At 43.7% G+C, this 21,579-nt stretch overlaps 1 protein-coding gene across 2 annotated transcripts; it reads right to left on the minus strand.

The window, feature by feature from the left end:
* Window positions 1-2,957: 2,957 nt before the first annotated feature.
* Window positions 2,958-10,781, minus strand: HAUS4 (HAUS augmin like complex subunit 4). 2 transcript variants are annotated; one of them, XM_024741696.1, is made up of 11 exons: window positions 10,597-10,781; window positions 9,424-9,555; window positions 8,839-8,923; window positions 7,224-7,366; window positions 7,002-7,133; window positions 6,527-6,661; window positions 5,289-5,385; window positions 4,253-4,398; window positions 3,979-4,109; window positions 3,549-3,617; window positions 2,958-3,404 (listed from the first exon to the last, which is right to left on the minus strand). In XM_024741696.1, exons 3-11 carry the CDS (start codon window positions 8,891-8,893, stop codon window positions 3,221-3,223), a joined length of 1,092 nt encoding a protein of 363 aa, XP_024597464.1. In that variant the 5' UTR covers window positions 8,894-8,923; window positions 9,424-9,555; window positions 10,597-10,781; the 3' UTR covers window positions 2,958-3,220. The 2 variants fall into 2 exon arrangements, with proteins under 2 accessions (XP_024597464.1, XP_024597465.1); XM_024741697.1 differs by lacking the exon at window positions 9,424-9,555.
* Window positions 10,782-21,579: the final 10,798 nt, after the last annotated feature.

Genomic DNA, 21,579 nt, shown 5'->3' on the forward strand with positions numbered 1-21,579 from the left:
ATGGAGGAAGAATCAACAAGACTGGTTCTTTTTTTTTTTTTCAGCCGGGCTGTGGGGCTTGCAGGGATCTTAGTTCCCTGACCAGGGATCGGGAACCCTGGCCTAGCAGCGCAAGTGCCAACTCCTAACCATTGGACTGCCAGGGAATTCCCAGCAAGACTTGGTTCTTGATCAGATGTGGTAAAAGGTAAGTGAAGAGAGAGAGGAGTGTGATAGAATGAATGAGAGACAGTAAAGGCAAATCTTTTCTGAAAAATGTGAGGAGGAGAGGGCAGCTGAGGTCCAAGATGCTAACCCTCAGCTCTCACTCAACCTCTCTGCTTGCCCTCCAAGGCCCCTTCTCATCTCCACAATAGAGAAATTTACTACTGCGAACCTTCCATCTCCAGTCAGTGTGAAGAAGGAAAGGATCAAGACACAGCACCGTAGTGCTCTCTTCAGGTGCACTGAACACTCTTTGTAAAGAAAAGGGAACCCTCATACACTGTTGGTGGGAATGTAAATTGGTACAGCCACTGGAGGACAGTATGGAGGTTCCTTAAAAAACTAAAAATAGAGTTACCATATGATCCAGCAATCCCATTCCTGGGCATATACCTGGAAAAGATGAAAACTTTAATTAGAAAAGATATATGCACCCCAATGTTCATTGCAACACTATTTATAATAGCCAAGACGTGGAAGCAACCTAAATGTCCTTTATCCATTGACAGATGAATGGATAAAGAAGGTGTGGTATATATATACAATGGAATACTACTCAGCCATAAAAAAGAATGAAATAATGCCATTTGCAGCAACATGGATGGACCTAGAGATTATCGTACTAAGTAAGTCGGAAAGAGAAATACAAATATCATATGATATCACTTATATGTGGAATCTAAAAAAATTATACAAATGAACTTATTCATAAAACAGAGACAGACTCACATAGAAAACAATCTTATGGTTACCAAAGGGAAAAGGGGAGGGAGGGAGGGATAAATTAGGGGTTTGGGATTAACAGATACACACCACTATATATGTAAAATAGATAAACAACAAGGACCTACTGTATAGTGCAGGGAACTACATTCACTGTCTTGAAATAACCTATAATGGAAAAGAATCTGAAAAAGAATATATATATATATATATATATAAACTGAATCACTTTGCTATACACCTGAAACTAACATGACGCTGTAAATCAACTATAATTTTAAAATTGAAGGAAAAAGAAAAACGCATCCTGGTGCTTGTCATACCATTCTTTCAACTTTTCTGTAGGTTTGAAAACATTCCCCCAAAAATGTTAGGTTAAAAATTATAGTATAACTAAGCAATATTGACTGTTTCTGAGTTTTTACATTGATCTATGTTGGGCTGACCCTGCAGGCCTGCAAGCCTTGTAGCTGCCCAGCCTCGAGACCTAAGAAATAGCCCAGAGTCAGTGACAGAGACATCCGTGTCTTATTGGACAGGGAATCTTACATGTCCACAGCAAAAGGGTCCTGGAGCAACAGCCCCCAACCCCTGCTGATGGCAGAGAGCAGGCAGGACATGGCAGCAATCTTCACCACTTGGGGGAGAAGGAGGTTACCATTTATAGCGGGAATTTAAGTCAGGCTGGCTCATCAGCTACGAGGAAAACCAGCAGCTAGGCACATCCCTCACAGCCCCTCAGGTTAGCAACCGTCAGGAGGGCAGATGTTTCCCTTAAATAAACTAGCAGGTGGAGCCGTTCTAGCCTAAGGATTAGAATGATCACTAGCTGGGGCTGGGGGCAAGCACGTTCACATGAGTAGGGTGCAGGTGAAGCAGGGACTGGTCAAGCAGGGGATGTACAAAGAGCAAGAGAACAGCCGTCTTGAGTGGCCTGACCATACAATCTAATTGCTCTTGTTCATTTTGTGTGGGCCAGCACTTGCTTATAGATAAATGGAAGTAAGCACTATTTACAGAAAAATTTAAAGTTGAGTCAAAGACCTTAATTTTTCCTATGAATCAATCCAAAACAATCATTATTTGATCTTAGCAAAAGAGCACCTTGAGACAGTCTCCCTGGAAAGTGGTTTGAGAAGCTGGGTAGGCCCTTCTAAATAAGGTTGTCGGTCTTGTGCTTGTTTGCAGTCCCTGACTTTGACACCAGCCAGGGCCCTGCCTTTTTCTAAGCTAAATAGACCGTGAACTTGGTTCCTCAGGGTGATCTCCTCCCACCCTCTGCTCTCAGAGAAAGAAGTAACCCTCAAACCACACCAGAGGGAAGCAGGAACACAAATGCCTTGTGTCCTTTCCTGTAACCGAGCTGGATGCCCTGCTACTTTATCATACCCGCCCCACTGAGAGCCACAGTGACAGAATAGTTCCCTATCCATCTGAGCATCTAGCACTCCTCTGGAGACTATAGTTCTTCAAGAGCAAGACCAGTTTTAATCCACTTCTGCTAAGAACAAAGCCTCTAAGGCTCCACATGGGACTCCCCTGGTGGCGCAGTGGTTAAGAATCCACCTGCCAATGCAGGGGGCACCAGTTCAAGCCCTGGTCTGAGAAGATACCGCATGCTGCAGCGCAACTAAGCCCATGTGCCACAACTACTGAGCCTGCGATCTAGAGCCCATGAGCCACAACTACTGAGCCCACGTGCTACAACTACTGAAGCCTGCATGCCTAGAGCCCGTGCTCCACAACGAGAAGCCACCGCAATGAGAACCCCGCTCACCGCAACTAGAGAAAGACTGAGCACAGCAACGAAGATCCAACATAGCCAAAAATAAATAAATAAATAAATAAAAAGAAAGACTCCACGTGGGTGGGCTGGCCCTTCAACCTCCCTCACTTTGAGTAAGCATTACGGATCTATCTCTATTTGGATCCACTCAGTTTCCCTCCTTATCCGTATAGCTTTTTTTTTTTTCCATATAGCCTTTGATATTCTTTTTTTATCTTTGCCCAAAGGAAAATGACTAAAATCCTCAGATACAACATTATCACTTTATTCAGGAGATAATCAGGTATGATACAGGGCTGACACTGACAAATAGCTGTACAGAAAATTATACAAATCTGTTACATTTGCTAGAAGAGACTCTCATTGTAAACAAGGAAGAAAAACCAGGAGGGTGCCTAAAGGACTGCAGTGTTTTGAGCAAGTGTCCCCACGCCCCCTTGAGTGAAGGTGGGCTCAGGTGGGAGACAGCCCCTATGCAGAAGCTGAGCCTCCTGGCCCCACCCACACTCAGCAGCAGGCCTTGTTGAACTCCTGGAGGGCCCAGCGCTTGTTCTCAGTTGCCTGCTTGAGTTGGGTGTACTCTTTCACCAGCCTGTCAAACTCCTCCCCGAGGACCTCATAGGTGTTCAGGACCTGTCGGGACTTCTCCATGTCCTGCTCTTGTAGGTGAATGGCCCCCTCCAAACGGTCCCTAAAAGCCCAGGCACAGAAGATACAATATAAGGATCTGGTTCCTCAGAAACTACACGAGAATGAGAAGGCACTAAAATGAATGAGTCTGGAGGGTATGAGGACCAGCTCTGAACAGCTGCGTCAGGCTCTTGGGAGTTCTCACCTAATGAGACGATGAACTTCCACTTTCTCATCAGTGTAAGTGTCAGACAAAATCTTGAGCTCTTCCATCCTGACCGAGGGAAGAAAGAAATGTCAAGCTGAGGATCCCTAACAGCAGTAGACTTAGGAATGGGACCCAGGACCTGCCAATGGTCAAGGTCCTGTGTTGAGCAGTGACAGGATAAACAAGGTCATTCCAAATTCCCGAGCAATTTAGCTCACCGTAAACCACCTACTTCAGAGGGCTTTAAAATAAAAGACCCAAGAATGTTGACAGCTTTAGAGTAATCCAAAGGCTAATACTGCTACGTGACATTTACTGAACACCCACAGGGTGCCAGGCGCGATGGAGATGAAAGAGATGAGGGCGAGGGTTGGAGTGGGTGGTGTATGAGATGGAGTCCCTCAGATCCGCGGCGCTCACAGCTCACCGCAGCTTAAGGATCATGGCGCTGCACTTGACCTCCAGGTACTGGGCATTGATACGGTCCAGCTCAGACTGAGTCTTCAGCCGGTGCTCTTGAAGAAGCCTCTGCAGCAAGGCCAGGCAGCGAAGAAGCACCTGAGCACCCGGGAGGCAGGAGCAAGAGGGCGGCCATGAAAGAGGGTAGAAAAGAAAGCAGATCAGAAATCCCTGGCTTCCCCAGAGGGGCCCCTGGGGTCAGGGTAAAAAAGAAAGGAGGCCATCCCACCGCCCTGCCAAACCTGGGAGTAGGTGGCACTCTTCTTCTCCAGGAGCACCATCTGCTCCTTCTGCTGGCTCTTGGCATCCTGGCACTGCTGCTTCTCACCCACCAGGACCTCTGCGAGGTTCCATACCTTTGCTGCCTTCAGGGTTTCACTGTCTGAATCTGGGCAGAGACAGAGCGCTGGATAGGAAAACCCTAATTGCTCCTGCCCTTTGAAGGCCATGTTTCAGTGCCCCTATCCGATATCTAACCCTACAGATTCTGTCTTCCTCCAGGTTTTCTTCTGATGGCCTGGTAAAAACAGCCCAGTTCTCTTACTTTCCAGATTTGGCCCTTAATTCTTTTTTATTAATTTTTTTGTAAAAATAATTTATTTATTTATGGCTGTGTTGGGTCTTTTTTATTTATTTATTTATTTAATTTATTTATTATTTTTGGCTGCATTGGGTCTTCGTTGCTGTTCGTGGGCTTTCTCTAGTTGCACTGAGCGGGGGCTACTCTTCATTGCGGTGTGCGGGCTTCTCATTCTGGTGGCTTCTCCTGTTGCGGAGCACGGGCTCTAGATGCGCGGGCTTCAGCAGTTGTGGCGCACGGGTTCTAGAGCACAGGCTCGGTAGTTGTGGCGCGTGGGCTTACTTGCTCCACGGCACGTGGGACCTTCCCGGACCAGGGCTCAAACCCGTGTCCCCTGCATTGGTAGGTGGATTCTTAACCACTGCGCCACCAGGGAAGCCCCGGCCCTTAACTCTTAAATCATAGAAATAAAGATAAGGTCAACTCCTATTAACCTGAATTTTACTCCCTATTTCATTCTGATTCTCTTAAGAACGAACCATCCTTCCCTGCAGCCAGAGGACGCTGCCACTTTGCTGAATAAAAGAAGTCTCTACAAAATTTCTTGCTTTTATTCTACCAGCAAGGAAACAAACAAGTAAACATTTCCAACGCTTCTCAGCTTCTGTCCCAAATCTAAAATTCAAACACATTATTCTCAAAAGAGAAGACCAGGAGCCCTGAAGGCCAGCCATGAACAGAACACAGCCAGCACGCACCTGAACTGGGATTGTGGTAGCAGAGCAGGGTGAAACATTTCTTCTTGAGCTGCTCCTCCACTTCAGGCAGGAGCCGGGCTCTCATCCACATAAAATCCTACAGCCACAGAAGTGAAAAGTGAGATGTAGACAGACTGTTGGAACTAGAAAGATCCAGTGAATGAATATGTGATGATTAACAATCTCAATGATAACTAAAGAAGATGCATCGAGACATCAGGGAGATTAATTTTTAACCCATCAAATTAGCAAAGAATACAATGACTGTCAAGATCCCATGCTGATGAAAACGTGGGGACCTAGGTGCACTGGGAGCTCTTCTCTGGACAGCAGTTTGGCAATACGTACCAGTGTGTTCAATGTGTGTAGCCTGTGACCTGGTGATCCCAATTCAAGCACTAACACTCGGAAAATAATCATACAAAGACACGTATGAACTAGCATGTTCCTATCAGTGTGGCTTCTACCAGCAAAAATGTGGAAATAACCTTAAATTAATATCCATCAATAAGGTTAAGCAAATTATGCTACATCCATACAATGGAATCCTATCTGTAATTTAAACTGATGATACAATAGGACTCTGAGCACTAACTATGTGCCTGGACACTGCTGAGAGTGCCTGAGGAAGGTGAGGGGGATAAATTAGGAGGGTGGGATTAACAATACACACACTACTATATATAAAATAGATAACCAACAAGGACCTACTGTATAGCACAGGGAACTCTACTCAATATTTTATAATAACCTATAAGGGAAAAGAATCTGAAAAAGAATAGATATAAATATACATATAACTGAATCACTTTGCTGCACACCTGAAACTAACACAACATTGTAAATCAATTACACTTCAATTAAAAAAAAAGAGTGCTTTAGGAGGTATCATCTTATTTACAGTTATTTGAAAAGAAATATATATACCTTAAAATAATCATATACTTGAAAAAAGTCCAAAATATATTGTGAGAACAGATTATACTCTCTATACAGGTATGGAAGGTATAATACTATTTATGTCAAGCTGTATATAATAATACTGCATTTATTTCTAGATTTAGTATTTCAGCTTTTACTTTCTTCCTTGTAATGTCTTTCTTATTTACTTGAGTTTGACCACCACGAACATGTTTCATTTTTATAGAAACAATAAAGCTTAACCAAAAAATGTTTAAATATATGGGAGAAATTAACCCATTTCCCTTCTTTGGTCCCAATATCTGCCCCCCGCCAACCTCTGAGGGTGGCATGAGCTCCAGAAGGTCCACCTTCTCCAGCCCAAGCAGTGGGGGCACCTCCCTCTCCTGGCTGGGACCTAAGAGCTGTGTCAGCTCAGTCACGAGCAGCCGCTGTTCAAGGGTCTCATGAAACTGAGAGAGAGAATAAAAAACAAAAAGAAGTTACTATAAAACTTCTCCCACTCCATCTCCTCCATCCTCACAAACCAGTTTTTCACACATCTTCAAAGTCCTCAAACGTGTCATCCCCTTCGGATGACTTCCCAGCTGCCAGTACTTTCTCCTGTCAATCTTTCTTTTCAAAACCCTGACAACACATCCACCTCTTCCCCATAACCACAGTCCCTTTCCTTCTTGATAACCACTACTCAAAGCTCCTATTTCCCCCAGATCATAGAATCAGTTGAAGCCATAGCTGGCCTCGTCATTCCTACAGCTGGTACCAATGCCTACTTCATCTCTCCTGCCTCACCTTTTTGTCCTCAGAAGTTAAATTTCTGTCTTGTGTCTTCACATAGTAGTCCACAAGCAGCTCTTGAATGACTCTCTGTAAAATTTCAGACCTTAACCACGTTGTCTTATGCAATCGAACTTCCTTCCACGCCTAGAAAACCAAAAAAATCCCAGGTAGGAACCCCTCTTTCTCAGAAGATATTTCCTTCCTCCCTATTAGCCCTTCTCCCAGGGCCCTTACCTGAGCCTGCTCCTTTGCCAGTGTGAGGCTTAAGCCACTCTCGTCCATGTGTTGTGAGAGACTCAGCAGCAGTTTGCTGAAGTGTGGGTTCTGTAATAGGTCCTCTTCACTCAGGTTACAAGGAGGAAGCTGTTTGCTGCACACTTAAAGGGATGTCCCCCATAGGGACCAAAAAGCAAAGACAGTATGGACTCAATTTATATAACTGAGCATAACTCTTAGCTTAATACTCACTTCCAAAAAACCCCTAGGTTTTTGGTAGGGAAGTTTTCTAAATCGAATGAAAATTTTAAGAAAAACAAAAAATAAGGAATTCTCTAGCGGTCCAGTGGTAAGGACCTTGTGCTTTCACTGCTGAGGGCCCGGGGTTCAATCCCCGGTCAAGGAACTAAGATCCCACAAGCCCCGTGGCGTGGCCAAAAGAGAAAGAAAGAAAGAAAAAAATCCACAAATAAACTAGAGGCAATACTCAAAGTAACAAGCATTTATATTATATACAAGGACATTAATCAAGAATTAGGCAATGAGTCTTAAAAAAACTAAGATCTTAGAAAATGGAAATGCAGTTGGAAAATATTAGACAAAGAGAATCAAGAATAAGGGACTCTTTGGTATACCACAGTACCTAAAATGCCTCATTCACACAGAATACCTAGAGCTCTTGAGGAAGGAAAAAAAAAAAACCACGTGTAAAGTTCCCTCTTTGTATGGGATCTCTAGTCGCATAAGCAAGACTGAGAGAAGGTATATTCTTAACAGTAAATAAAAAATTTAACTAACCAAATTCTCCTTATTGTAAATAGACTGAGTAACCCATGTGGATGCAGAACAGCACATGCGTGAGAAAAAGTGCAAGAAGTCAGGATCCACTGTTTATTCCATATGCTCAAAGGGCTTTTTTTCCATCTCTTTTCCCACGTGCTTTCTGCTGAGGTCTTATGTTTTACTCCCACTCACCAAACACTTACATTTTCATTCTTTGGACCATCATACCAGAGTCCTTTTAGAGAATAAGAAATCTTTTTTTTTCCCCCAAAGGCATTGAAAGATCACTATGGAAATGGTCAAAATACGGAAGATTCAAGTTTTTGAAGGATTCAAGAAAGGATTTGAGATATGCAAAGAATTCAAGATATGGAAGGATCTGAGATTTTGGAGGACAAGATATGAGAAAATTCAAGACACAGGTAGGAAGGTAGCTTTCAAAAGTTCAAAGGCCACGCTCATCTTCAGGATATGCTGGCTAACTCAGCATGGGAGCATCTTGAAATTTTAGTCTACTGCACTAGCAGGTACCGAACAGGAGTCAGTATAATCTGTCTGCCAATAAGAGTGTTTAAGAATCTTCAAGTATTCTAGTTCCTCTAGAAAGTTAGGCTTCTGTGCGAGAAACCATACTGGTGAACATTATAAATCCTTTTTAAATTTTTTTTGGCAACGTCGCATGGCATCTCAGTTCCCCAACCAGGGGATGAACCCAGGCCATGGCAGTGAAAGCACTGAATCCTAACCACTGGACCACCAGGGAATTCCCCCTTTTGATTATAGACGACAAGACCCTAGATAAGACCTCTCTGGATAAGTCCTCAATCCTCTTTCAAATGTCTACACTTACCTTGTTGGAGTATTTCCATCCCTTCTCCAGATGAGCAGAAATCCCCGGATGCCATCTGCTTTTCTTGTGATTCTTATCTGCCCAACTGAGTAAAAGAAACAAAAAGATAAATAAACTGGCTTGGCTGCTCGAGAGAGACAACTACCTTGGGTTCAAATTTCTGTCATCTACAAGCTGGGGAGGAGAAACACCTCTTACAGGGCGGGGACTATGTCACACATCCTGGGTCCTGTCTGAAAAGGAGCCTCCTTGGGAAAGAAAACTTTCCAATTCACTAGTCTAAACAGGAGGATGGCCCCCTCCCCCCACCATTATGTCTAAGGTTAAAACTGAGCTGCTGCTTTCCAGTTATGAGCGAACTGGGAAAAGGGGGAAAAAAATCCAGGTCTGCTTTTTTCTCCAGTCAAATAAGCCAGCTATCAAATTCCACAATAGTTTCTTGTGCTTCTTTAACTTGTCCTTTCATCTGAGATCTGTTGGTAGTTTTTGATCATTAACTCTAGAAACATCCTTCTGGAGTGACGAATCATTCCACACTTGAACAAAAACAACTGGTTTTCACATAACAGCGTTAGTAAAGAGCACCTGGAGGAAAGAGCATGACAAGAAGGCTGACAGGGAGGTCAGGGCCAGAAGAGGAGCTCAAAGGTGTATTAATGCGTCTGAGGCCGGGAGGACGACGTGAGCCGTTGGTGTTTTGCCAGAACACGGAGTACACTGAAAAGAATGACATCAACACAAAAGGGCAGTAAAGATGGGCACAGTTTGGACTCTGTGGAGACAAAATTTTTCCCTTGACATGACTTCCCATTTTTTTCTTTCTTTGCTCAACCCCCTCCTCTCTGCAAAGTATCAAACTCCAAAGGGAAGCTGAGCCTCCCAAAGCAGAACAGACAATAGGTTACTATGATTTAACACTTCATGTTCACAGAACATTTGGTTTACTCCCTGGTTTTAGGAGTAACATAAAAGTAACTACTCATTTGTGTTGTAACATGGTCTAGAGGGGGACGTAGCTGAGGTATCAGAATGCTAAGACTTAATTTGCGGCTCAGCCGTTGCTTCTGTGCGAATTTAAGGGACTTGATTTTTTGTGCCAAACTTTTTCCCACCTGCAAAACTGAGATAACGATTCCTGCCTTGGATGAGACATTAAGAATTAATAACACAATCGACTTGTCAACAAAAGCCACTACTTAAGTGTTTTAGCATTCTGTTTATCACGGATCTAAGCCTGAAAATAAATTTTGCAGGGAAACCTCGCCCACGGAAATGAGGACCAACCCAAATTTCAAAAAAAGTCAGCTGTTCTTCCCTCCCTAGGGGAAGTGCCCACTTGGGGTTTTTTAGGGTGCTTTCCTCTACCCTTTTAAAGTGCTACAGGGCGTGAACGGTGGCGGCAATCAGGCTCGATTCTCCACCCTTTGCACTCAGACGTGTTTAAACGGTGATACAAGGACCGAAGCATTTAAATGTTCTGACTCAGGCGTCTTTTAAATTCTTAGATCTGTCTTTACACGCTGCACTGAACGTTAAATTGATTTTACAGGTATTTTCACAAGATGTGACCCTTACAGAGCCCGAGATGAATCAAAATGCGGCGCGGGCTCTCCAGCGCCTACTTTCCTTCCGCCTGGGCAGTCAAGGATTCCCAAGGCCGAGGGCGGTCTCGGCGACCGGATACCGGGGACTGGCCGGCTTAACCCTCCCAGCGCTCCTCCTCCCCGCAGCGCCGCCCGCCGACCCTCCGGAGCAAACCTGCACAGCGTGGGCAGCTGAAGCTCCCGAGGCAGTGCCGAGGGGGCTGGGGCGGGCAGGCCGGCGGCAACACCCGGCCCCCGGCCGCCCCCGGGCTCCGGAACCTCTCCCTCGGACCGGGCTCAGGGGCTGCGGGAAGCTAGGCCCGGGAGGACCGCGCGGGGAGGTCGGGGGAGGGGAAAAGGCCGAAAGCTCACCGAGGCAGTGGTAGGGGGCGGGGCCCCGCTCGAGGCGGGAACGCAGGCTCCGCCCCCCGCCTCGCTCGCGCCCTTAGACCCCAACGGCCGGAAGACTGGGTGTTCGGAATCCGGGCTGGGAAAGGGAGACGTCGTAGGCAGACTTCTTTACCATTTCTCCTGGGTACCTTCCCCCATGTTGAGGGCAAACGTTGAGAAGACGGTAATAATTGCCGGCTTCTACTGAGGGCCCACAATGAGTCAGACTATGCCAAGAGTTTTACTTCCCTTGCCCCGCCCCGTTTAGTTCTTAGAGTGTCCTACGAGGTAGTCACTATCATACCCATTTTACAGAGGGGAAGACTAAAGCGCAAAGAGGTTATGTGGCTTGCTCAAGGTCGCGGCTTGCAGAGTGTAAACCTGACCCAAGGGCCCTCTGAACCTTCCCAGACCTGCCGCCCACTGGCACTGCCAGCCCTGCCCCTTGGATGGGCTTCCCATCCAATTTCCTCCCCCAGGCTCCTCCTCTGCACTCTCCTTTACCTCTCATCCTTCACTAAAACCCCTGTCTTCCTTTTTTAGACTATGTGGACATTTATTGTTCGCTTAACCAGAAGTCTGGAGCTGGGGGTCCTAAGGCTTCTTAGTAGCTCCCTGGTATCAAGGTTGTTTACAGTTCTCTTCGCAATCCCCTCATGGTCAAAAGGTGGCTTCAGAAGTTCAAGGAGTACATCCTCTCAACAGCATCCCAAGCAAGATGGAAGGGGAAGAGCCTTCTTCCTGTAACAGTCAAGGAAGAAAATCTTTCCCAGGAGCACCCAGCAGACTTTCCCATATGTCTTATTGCCAGGTTGGGTCACCTGCCCACCCCTAGACCAGTGAGCTGGATGTCTTGCATTTGCCCCCCCAGATCCACCTTCTCTTCAACCTATGTAGAAGGTAAGGACTACCTCAGGACTTCAGGGTTCCCATATTCTCTGACTAGTATCAGCCAATGGGGGATCCCAGCAGGAGGTGGGAGGACAATTCCCCTGACTTCCTCTCTGGCCTTGACCTCAGGCTGGCTATGGACTTTGACCAAAGGTCATTGTTCCTCTCAGGGGGGTCTACCCACCTCTCTCTGTCTTAACCCCCACCCACCCTTTTTTCAAAGTCGACTGGAATTAGATGAATTATTTTTAAAATATTTGATGCTAAGTAAATTGCACCAAGGTTATGAAATCTCTTGCATCAGAGAAGCAGATAGTCTGGGGTAGAGGGAAAAGAATCTCAGGGCTAGATGTGCTGGGTGGCAGAGAGTTTAACCTTTTCTTTTGGTACCAACTAGAGAATTCTGCTAGCAATACATAGGGAAATAGGGTGATCCAGTGCAGAAATTTTTTACCCCTGGTCATCTTGTCAACTGCCACCTTTCATGCTTAATGTTAAAGTGCTGTCATTCTCTAAGGCTTTTAAAGATCATTTATGCTTCCTCAGTTCTGTAGTGCAGCGTCATTAAATATCAGGCATAATGTCCCTAACAAACAGCACTTGGAACAAAATAGCAAGCGTGCTTTGGTGACTCAGAGCTGATCAGAAATCTACAGAAATTTCATGTCTCATAGTTGCCAAGTTTTCTAAAATGGTACTACAAAGCTTTGGCTAAGCAGCTCTAAAGTACTGGGGGAATGAGGAGGTGAAGGGTACAGAGGCCTGTCTTCAGGTAGGAGGGCAGAGGGGAGAGCCTTGGGAAGACTTGAATTGGATCAAACCTTCACATGCAATTATCTGTTCCATCTGTGTCTCTAACAAACTGTGTGACCTTGGGTTTCTGGTTCCTTATCTGTCAAAAGGAAGAGCTAACATATTTCTAGCTCCTCCAATCTCACAGTGTTGATGTAATGATCAGATGAGATAATGGCTGAGATAATGCTTTGGAAAGACTGTCAAAGTGAGGTGTTTTACAACTGACACTTATTAAGCACTTATTAAGTGCCTTGGGAGAGACACAAAGATAAATAGGACTCAGTCCCTGCCCTGAAGAAGTTCATAATCTAGTTCAGAAGATAAAACATACATATGAAAAGCAAACAGTACATGGCAGCAAAAAGGTGTCAAAAGAGCAGTTTAGAATATAAATACCAGAAAAAAAAAAAAGAATATAAATACCAGAGAAACTTGAAGAAGGTACAGAACTCTTTCTGCAGGAATGGATAGGGAAGACTGAAATAAATCTTCTCTTAGCTGGGCCTGAAAGGAGAGGAAATTTGGATCATTTCGAATGGAGGAAACATCCCAGCAAGTGGAGGCAGAGACAAGGAGTCCAAGCTGCATCCTGGGTCCAAGAGGAGACCAGACCAGGTGAAGTGAAAGACTTCACAGGCCAGTTCTACTTAAGACGAGAAAGTTGAGCCTATAGACCATCCTGGCAGCTAAGACTGCAGCGGAATACCGAAAAAGGATCTTACAATCGACACCATCTGGTGTCCTTGAGCAATAAAGAATTGCGAGAGAGGCCCTAGAATTCATTCTCTTTCTCTCTTCCCATCCCTCCCTCCCTCTCTCTCTATCTCTTTGCTCTGGATTTTTTAAAAAACAGCTTTATTGAGGTATTTTGGCATACAATATTTAAAGTGTACTGCTCATTAAGTTTTGACATAACTATACATCTGTGAAACCATCACCGCAATCAACATAGTGAACATAGGCGTCATTCCCTAAGTGATTACTTATGCCCCTTTGTAATTCCTCTCTCGGGCCCCTCGCAACCACTGATCTGCTATCTGTCACTGTAGATTAGTTTGCACTTTCTAGAATTTTATATAAATGGAATCAAATAAAGATGTACTCTTTTTTTTTGTCTGGCTTCTTTTACTCAGCATAGTTAATTTTGAGTTTTATCCATGTTGTTGCTACTCTTAGCAATTCATTTTTTTTTCAGTTCATGTTTATATTGTTGAGAAGTGCTACAGAATCCTCTTTAAAACCTTAATTTGTTTGGTTTTGTATTTAAGGAGGTGCTTCCTCCATGACCCCAAGGTACCTATCTTGGTGCTTGGCATACAGAGGCACTTATTTGTTGAAAGGATGAATTTTTGACCACCCCACAGTGCTAATACTTTATATAGTTTTGTTTGATCTGTGGGATGCTTGGCCTTTATAGGCCTGTCTCTTCATCACTGTTGTTCATCTCACCTTCTGCTATACCATATGCAAAATACAATCGCCCACTTCTTAAATGTTCTTTAATGATAAAGCCATGAACATGCTCAAGTATTCCTGAGCTAGACTCTGGTGGAGGAGGGGGTGTTAGGGGGGAGGTGGAGAAAGATAAATTAGGCATAACTCCCATTCACAATCTAGCTCTACCTTCTTGAAGACATTGCTCTTGATTGAGGATTCAAAACAATATTCAAAAACATATTCACATATGTTTTAACGATAATAAATGTAAATGGGAGTCTGAGAAAGTCTACTTAGCCTTTCAGACTTGGGCCATTCCTTTGCTGCATTGTTTAGAATTGCAGAGAAGAATGGAGATTTGCTGAGCATATCGCAGGGACTCTGCCTCCCATACCCTAGCCAGGAAACAAAACGCTGCTCCAAAGATAGAGATTTTGGGTGAGCATTTAGGATTCTACTTATCAAACTAATGGAAAGGTTTTTTTTTTGTTTTGTTTTTTTTTATTGGAAAGTTTTGAGTAGAGTATTTTCTCCCATTGAAAATTTGGGCTTACATAACCCGTTTCAAAGCTAGGACATTAAAATAGCCATTGAATTATGGAACCATGCTTAACTAAGCAGTTGTTTAGAAAAACAATTTCTTAAAGCCATACCACTTTGGGGAATTCCCTGGTGGCCTAGTGGTTAGGATTCAGTGGTTTCACTGTGGAGGCCTGGGTTCGATCCCTGGTTGGGGAACCGTCCCACATGCCATGCAGCGTGACCAAAATAAAAAATAAATAAAAATTAACAAACAAACAAACAAAGCCATACCATTTTGAAAGTATCTGAAGACAAGTAGCAGGAATATATTACGGTATTATGGACTCAGAGCTAGTTTCAGGAATAAAAATTTTACAGGCAGTCAAGAGATTTCAGAATTATTTTCAAGGGTGTTCACTGGAAAATGAAGTTATTCAGAGCCACAACTATTGATTAAGCTAGAAAATTTCATGCCCATTGTAAGTACATGATTTAAGGAGAAAACAGGTGGATAAAGAAAATATGTAATCAACCTATGACATCAAATGAAAATTTTAGAACAAATGTTCATAATGTGTCACTTTTGCAGACGCTTAACCCTTCCAAGGGGCTTTCAAACCCAGTGCTGTGGCTTCAAGGGTGGCCTGACTGTTCATGGAAACTTGTTATACAAACTGGAATGAGCCTGGTTTTACTGAGATGCTGTTGTGAGCTAGGATATAAACAAGGCCTGATAGGAAATTTTGGATCTCAAAGAAAAGCTGAGAAGTTTGGCTCAAAAAATGGGACAGATTGAAACCATTTTTACCAAAGGAATATGAAACAGTTAAAGGAAATTGACTCAGAAGAAGACTCATATCATTTTGAAAAGCTAGACATGAAGCACACGTGTTCAGTTCTTGTTATAACTGACTGAGTGTGGTGCTGTAATGCGCAAACACGTACCAGGCTGATAAAGTATTTCCCTGGGCTTTAACCTGGTGATGACACTGTCTCATACTGAGCTGCATATGGAAGAGATTTTCTCCTTTAAAAATTGTGTCAGAGCCAGTGGGAGAAATAGACCTACCAAAGGGCATTTGGAGTTTCATGCTTGGGAAGAACATACACTGTAAATATTGAAACGTCTCCTATGATTAAGGTGTTATGCAAAAAAAAAAAAACCTTGAGGAAGTTAGCAATTTAGTATACTTTCTATATTCCATTTACCAAAGAGAAATTTTGCCAAACTAATTTATAGTATTCAACCATGGTAGCTAAGTAGATTAAGTGTTACATCTGGGTTTCCCATGACTGGGTTACTGTATAAAAACACAGGCACAGATATTTCTAGAATGCATGCTTTTCTTGGGCAGCATTTCAAAACTAGTTTATCGGTATTTTCAAATGATTAATAATGGGAGACTCTATGGATGGGGAGCCCTTGATCATCCAAATCAAGGGTTACTGACTCATAAGTCTATGGGAGGGCTTCCCTGATGGCGCAGTGGTTGAGAATCCGCCTGCCAATGCAGGGGACACGGGTTCAAGCCCTGGTCCGGGAAGATGCCGCAGAGCAACTAAGCCCGTGCACCACAACTACTGAGCCTGTGCTCTAGAGCCCGCGAGCCACAACTACTGAGCCCACGTGCTACAACTACTGAAGCCCGTGTGCCTAGAGCCCATGCTCCGCAACAAGAGAAGCCACAGCAATGAGAAGCCCCCACACTGCAACAAAGAGTAGCCCCGGCTCGCTGCAACTAAAGAAAGCCCGCGCACAGCAACGAAGACCCAACGCAGCCAAAAATAAATAAATAAATAAATTTATTAAAAAAAAAAAAAAAGTCTGTGGGAGCCAGGCAGGTAATTAATGTATGAAGGGCACAGACCAAAGAGTGGTGGGGACTGTGACAAACTAAGGAGAGAATACATCAAGCAAAGGAGCAGCCATCACTCAGTTCCGACCAGTTGCTGCCATGTGGCAATGGAAGCCCGGGGTGACAGAGCTTCTGATTATTCAAAAAACCTTAGAAACCCAGCTCTTTGTGTATAATATCCAGATTTTTATATGAAATCTCCTGAAATGTAAATGTTGGCAACCAGTTATTTTATTCATAATAGCTTATTATTATTACAGAGGAAGTACACGTGCATTGTATAAAAACGGAAAATGTAGGCCAACAACAACAGAACATATTCCCACCACTCAGAGAGCACCACTGTTAACAACTTAGTGCATATCCTTTCAGATCCTTTTATTCATAAATATATAGACATTTTAAAAGCAAAATGATTATGGTTTTGGAACTGGTATTTTATTAATGATTTTGACCTTTCCATTTCAGTAAATTTTCACCCCATCTAATCCCCTGTCCATATTAAAACATTTCCAGTTGACCACAAACATCTTTTGTAGCAATTTGTTTAAACTAACAGGGAACCCAGGACCATGCATTGTATTATTATTGTATACCTTAAGTCTCTTTCATAGCAGTTTTGGCTTAAAAAAAAAAATCATACTGACTTGCTGAAGAGAGCTGGCCAGTTGCCCTGCAGAATGCTTCACCTCCTAGATTTGTCCAGTTGCTTCCTCCTAGTGTCCATTAGTTTGTTTCTCTATCCCCAATATTTCCTGTAAACTGTAAGTTATATCTAATACTTCTTTTGGGGTAGGGAGCAGCTAGAATATATGCTAGGTCAGGTTATGTATTTGTCTCATACCAGAACTGGCCTACTGGTAAGTGATACCAAGACTGTTTCCAGGAAGTGAGTGATGACAGTCTGATCCCTCCAATATAGTTACATTTTTGTCCTCAAGTTTGTAAACTGACAGTGTTACTTGGCGCTGTATGGATTTGCAGTTATCTACCAATCGTTTCACCTATGGTGTTTAACACCAATTAATAATCTTTGCTAGGATCAATAGTTTTATTAAAGTTCACAAAATGCCATTTTTCCAATTCTGTCATTCTTTCTACATTTATTAGCTGGCATTTTTTCCTTCTTCAACTAGGGTTCAAGTTAATACTATAAAAAATAACTCCCAGTGGGCCAAACTCAATGCATTTGGGGACAGGATTTAGCCAGTGGGCTGCTGCCTTCTGATCTACACTCTAAGCCAGACCGTTTCATCACTGTCACCTGTACCCTGCGCATTAGGTCTCGTTGTAACACTCAATTTCTTTGCATTTGTTGACATGTTGCTTGTAATCTTCTCACCGCATTTTACGTGTGTATTTATCTCCCTGGCTGGACTGTGACTTTCTCAAGGACAGGGACTCCCCTGCAGTATATTTCCTTTGTTTCCCCTAATGTGCTCTTAAAGGTACTTTGGTGATTGCTAATCCTAATTAACAAAAAAGCACTAATAAGAACCAAAAGTTTTCATTATTATCTCTCGTGTTCCCTGGCTTTCCCGCTAAAACTTGCCCTAATTATCTGTCATAGTGAAGCACTTGTCTCATTTACAGTTTACTTATGCCCTGGGAGTCCCTGGGTGGGGGTAGTGGGGAGGGAAGAGGGGAAATAAGCTCTTTATTAGTCTTCAGAAGTTGGAAAGTCATTTTCCAGCTGTGTGACCTTGGGTAAGTCCCATCATCACTCAGAGTTTCTATTTCTTCATTCAGTAAAATGAGGTGACAGTGATATCTCTAAACGCACACCTCGCTTGGCTCTAACTCTCTAGGATACAAGCCTAACCAGTACCTTTTAGTAGATTTCCTCCTAACCCATCTCCCCCTGCTCCCTTCACATGGGTCAACACTATCCTTTCTAAGAGGAGAGTAGCTGAAATAATACCCACAGTGGACAGAATTTGCCTCTGATGACTTCCCGACCATCACAGTTAGACCGGTCTAATCTATATGTCCCAGGAACAGTCTGCTCCGATTTCCAAGGTCAAACCTTAGGACCTCCTTCCCAACGAGGGCCAAGCGTGGACGACAGGGCCCTCCACAAGCAATTGACACAGCAGAGGCCCAGCCTTAGGTCTTCCTTGCTGCAAGGGAGGAGAGGATGGAGAGGATTGAGATTGGTTGGACCCTTGTCCTTCTTGTGGAGTCTTGCCTTTAGGATTCTGAATGCCCCTAGGCCAGCTCTGGGGTATGGGTCCTTCTAAAAAAAGAAATAAAAAGAAATAAAAATGCTTCAACTCACTGCTTCTTCCCAATCCTTTTCTCACAGTCGTTAGTCTCTTTTTATTCCCCCCTTCTTATTCCCTTCCATCTAGGTACAGTCTCAGGGACCTCATCCAAATGGCTTTCTGTGCCCTGAAACAGCTTTCTCTTATGTCCTCCTTGACTGAGGATGGTCTCCAGCCTGATTACAAATGGAGTCTTACCATTTCTGTGGCCTTGAGAGCTCCAGGTGGAAGGGGAAGCAGTCAAGTCTCTAAGAAGTAAGGCAGAGAACCCGCACCAGCCGGCTTATTCACAAGCCCCATTCTGGCCTGTAGCAAACAGGGCTGGCCAGAGCAAATAGCTCAAGTCTGCTGTGAAAGCCTGACCCCTGTCCGTGACTCTCATCTAAAGAGACACAAAACGGATCCATAATTCTTCCATTTCCCCTTTTGCTGTCTCTGGCCTATTGGCTGTTGATGAAAATCAGGTGGCAAATTGGCCAAACAAGGTCTACCTGTTGCTGTATCCTTGGCAGCATCCCATGAATCTTTCAATACCAACAGGAAATAGTAAATAGAACTGCTAAGGATGAACAATCTCCCCATGAACAGGAAGGGAAACTCTTGAGATGTGGGTTACACTTGGAACTTGCCAGTGATGCCGTGTGACAGCTGGGGCTACTCCTATGCCATGGCCTGCCTTCCCTGGGCCCGTCTTCATCAGATATTAGCACTTGTTTTTCCTCAGGAAGGAGGGAGAAAGTAGCCCTAGTGGCAAGGACAGAGTCTTGGGGACCCCTCAGGGTGAGGACAGACGAGCACAGACCTAGAAAGGAATCAGCTAGTCAGTGGCAGAGGGATGCCAAAACCACTGTAAGAAACAAAGGGTCAGAGTGACAGAGTGGACAAGACCCCCGAGAGTAAAACAACTGAAGGGATGGATGTAAGGCTACACGTGCTTGTCTGCATTTCCCAGACCTGGAGCAGCCTGGTGAGAAATTTTCCCAGTCACAGAGCCTTTGTATTCACTTATTTAATAACAATAGTTCAGAAGAAGCAATCCCAGCTGTAGAACACGTAATTTTGTTTCAGAACATTACCCTGCCAAAAAAAAAAAGTGCATTTCCCCCACTCTGGCACTCCACGGTGTGAATCTGATCTCTTACCTTCACTCAGAGGCCTCTTTTATGCAATTCCCAGGTTGGCTGGCAAAGTCATCTTAGAATCATCCCTAAATGTGGAATTTCTGTTCTCAAGAGTCATTTCCAATATGAAACTCTAAGTGGTGGAGAATAAAGACTAAGGATCAAAGGTTATCAGATTAATTTGCCTAAAACCAATTCACCTAGAGAGAGTTTCAAATAAGTATTTATCAAATCTGCAGCATTTCAAAAAGTTTAGCAGATTCACCCTTTTTTTCATTGCTGTTGTCTGTACACCTTTGTTAGTCAACTGAGCGTGCCACATGCCTGTTTATTTGTTGAGACGATATTGGCCTTTTAACAGCAGGAATGTAGTAGACAGACCAAGGCATCAAAATCATATTGAGCTCTGTTAGTTTTCAAAGCATCTAATTTGGAAAAGAATATTGGATTAAGAAACACAAAAAATGATACACAAAATGTCTGTACCAATTCTATTTATTGCTGGAAACTTTAAAAAAAGTTTGAAAAGTAGGTAACAGAAAAAGATATCCATAAAGGCAGGAAGCAATCTCGTCATTTACAAAGTGCTGCAAATTTGATAAATTTATGCTGCTGATAAACTCAGGGGTACTCTTCGATGAAAAGATGTAATGCCTTGAAATACCCAAGCGTGACAAAAAGATAAACTCAGGGGTACTCTTCGATGAAAAGATGTAATGCCTTGAAATACCCAAGCGTGACAAAAACGAACAGAACAACTAGATGGCTATAAAAATACCCAAAAGGGAACTCAGCTTTTGGCAAACTGGTCATCAAGTGAACTTTAAGTAAACAAGTTTTTAGTGGATTGGTTTTAAGAGATCTAGCCAAACTGATCAGAACCAAGTGAAAGTGTTTTGCTTCTCTGGCTCCTGGAACCTCAAGAGTTTGGGAGCTGTGGTGGAAATAACTTTGGTTTCCTCTGAGAGGCAGCAGGTCTGGAGAGCTGAACTACTACTAATGAACCAAGTGTAAGAGTCCCCCTGACGAGAGAGAGAGAGAGAGAGAGAGAGAGAGAGAGAGAGAGAGAGAGAGAGTGTGTGCCCGTGTGTGCACACAAACGTATACTAGAGATACAGACTAGAATCAGACCTTTAGAAACTACTGGAACCCGCCTGTGTGTGCCTGTTATGTGCTACAGCACAGGCTGCACACCTGGAAAGGCCAGTCACCCACATCACGGCAACTGGAGGGCTCCTCCTCCACAATCCATTTGGAATGTCTTGATCTTTGGGTCTCTGGCCCTTGGGGCCCTCCCTAGAGGACTCTTCTGCCAGGGCTACAGAGTGCCTTCCTTTTCTTGGCTGGCCTCAGAGGGGCCCACTGGCCAGAGGAATTTGTCAATGGTGGTGACGGCAGCGGCAGTGACTGCATCTCAGATACACTGGGTTGGCCAAAAAGTTCGTTTGATGTTTTCCATGAGATGGCTCTAGTAGCGCTTAGTTGTCTTTAACTTCATTTGAAACAATTTTGTTAGATTGTATTGTGACAGCTATCACATCAGTGTGCATTTAAAAAAAAACTTATGAAAATTGGTGTATTTTTGTATAGCCATTTTAATATTGAAGATAGAAGAAAGAAGGAACATTTTCGGCATATTATGCTTTATTATTTCAAGGAAGGTAAAAACACAACTGAAACGCAAAAAAAGATTTTTGCAGTGTATGGAGAAGGTGCTGTGACTGATCGAACGTGTGAAAAGTGGTTTGCGAAGTTTCATGCTGGAGATCTCTCGTTGGATGAAGCTCCGCGGTTGGGTAGACCAGTTGGTTGATAGCAATCAAATCAAGATATTAACTGAGAACAATCAACGAGGGAGACAGCTGACATCCTCAAAATATCC

This window comes from Neophocaena asiaeorientalis, unplaced genomic scaffold, assembly GCF_003031525.2.
Source record: "Neophocaena asiaeorientalis asiaeorientalis breed wild unplaced genomic scaffold, Neophocaena_asiaeorientalis_V1.1 scaffold27, whole genome shotgun sequence".
Taxonomy (NCBI): domain Eukaryota; kingdom Metazoa; phylum Chordata; class Mammalia; order Artiodactyla; family Phocoenidae; genus Neophocaena; species Neophocaena asiaeorientalis.

Coding starts and splice junctions, on each gene's coding strand:
- HAUS4 (XM_024741697.1), bottom strand. CDS start 8,893: ATGGCATCCGGGGATTTCTGCTCATCTGGAGAAGGGATGGAAATACTC. Junction 7,134..7,223: donor TGGCAAAGGAGCAGGCTCAG/GTAAGGGCCCTG, acceptor TTGGTTTTCTAG/GCGTGGAAGGAAGTTCGATT. Junction 3,405..3,548: donor GAAGTTCATCGTCTCATTAG/GTGAGAACTCCC, acceptor CTGGGCTTTTAG/GGACCGTTTGGAGGGGGCCA.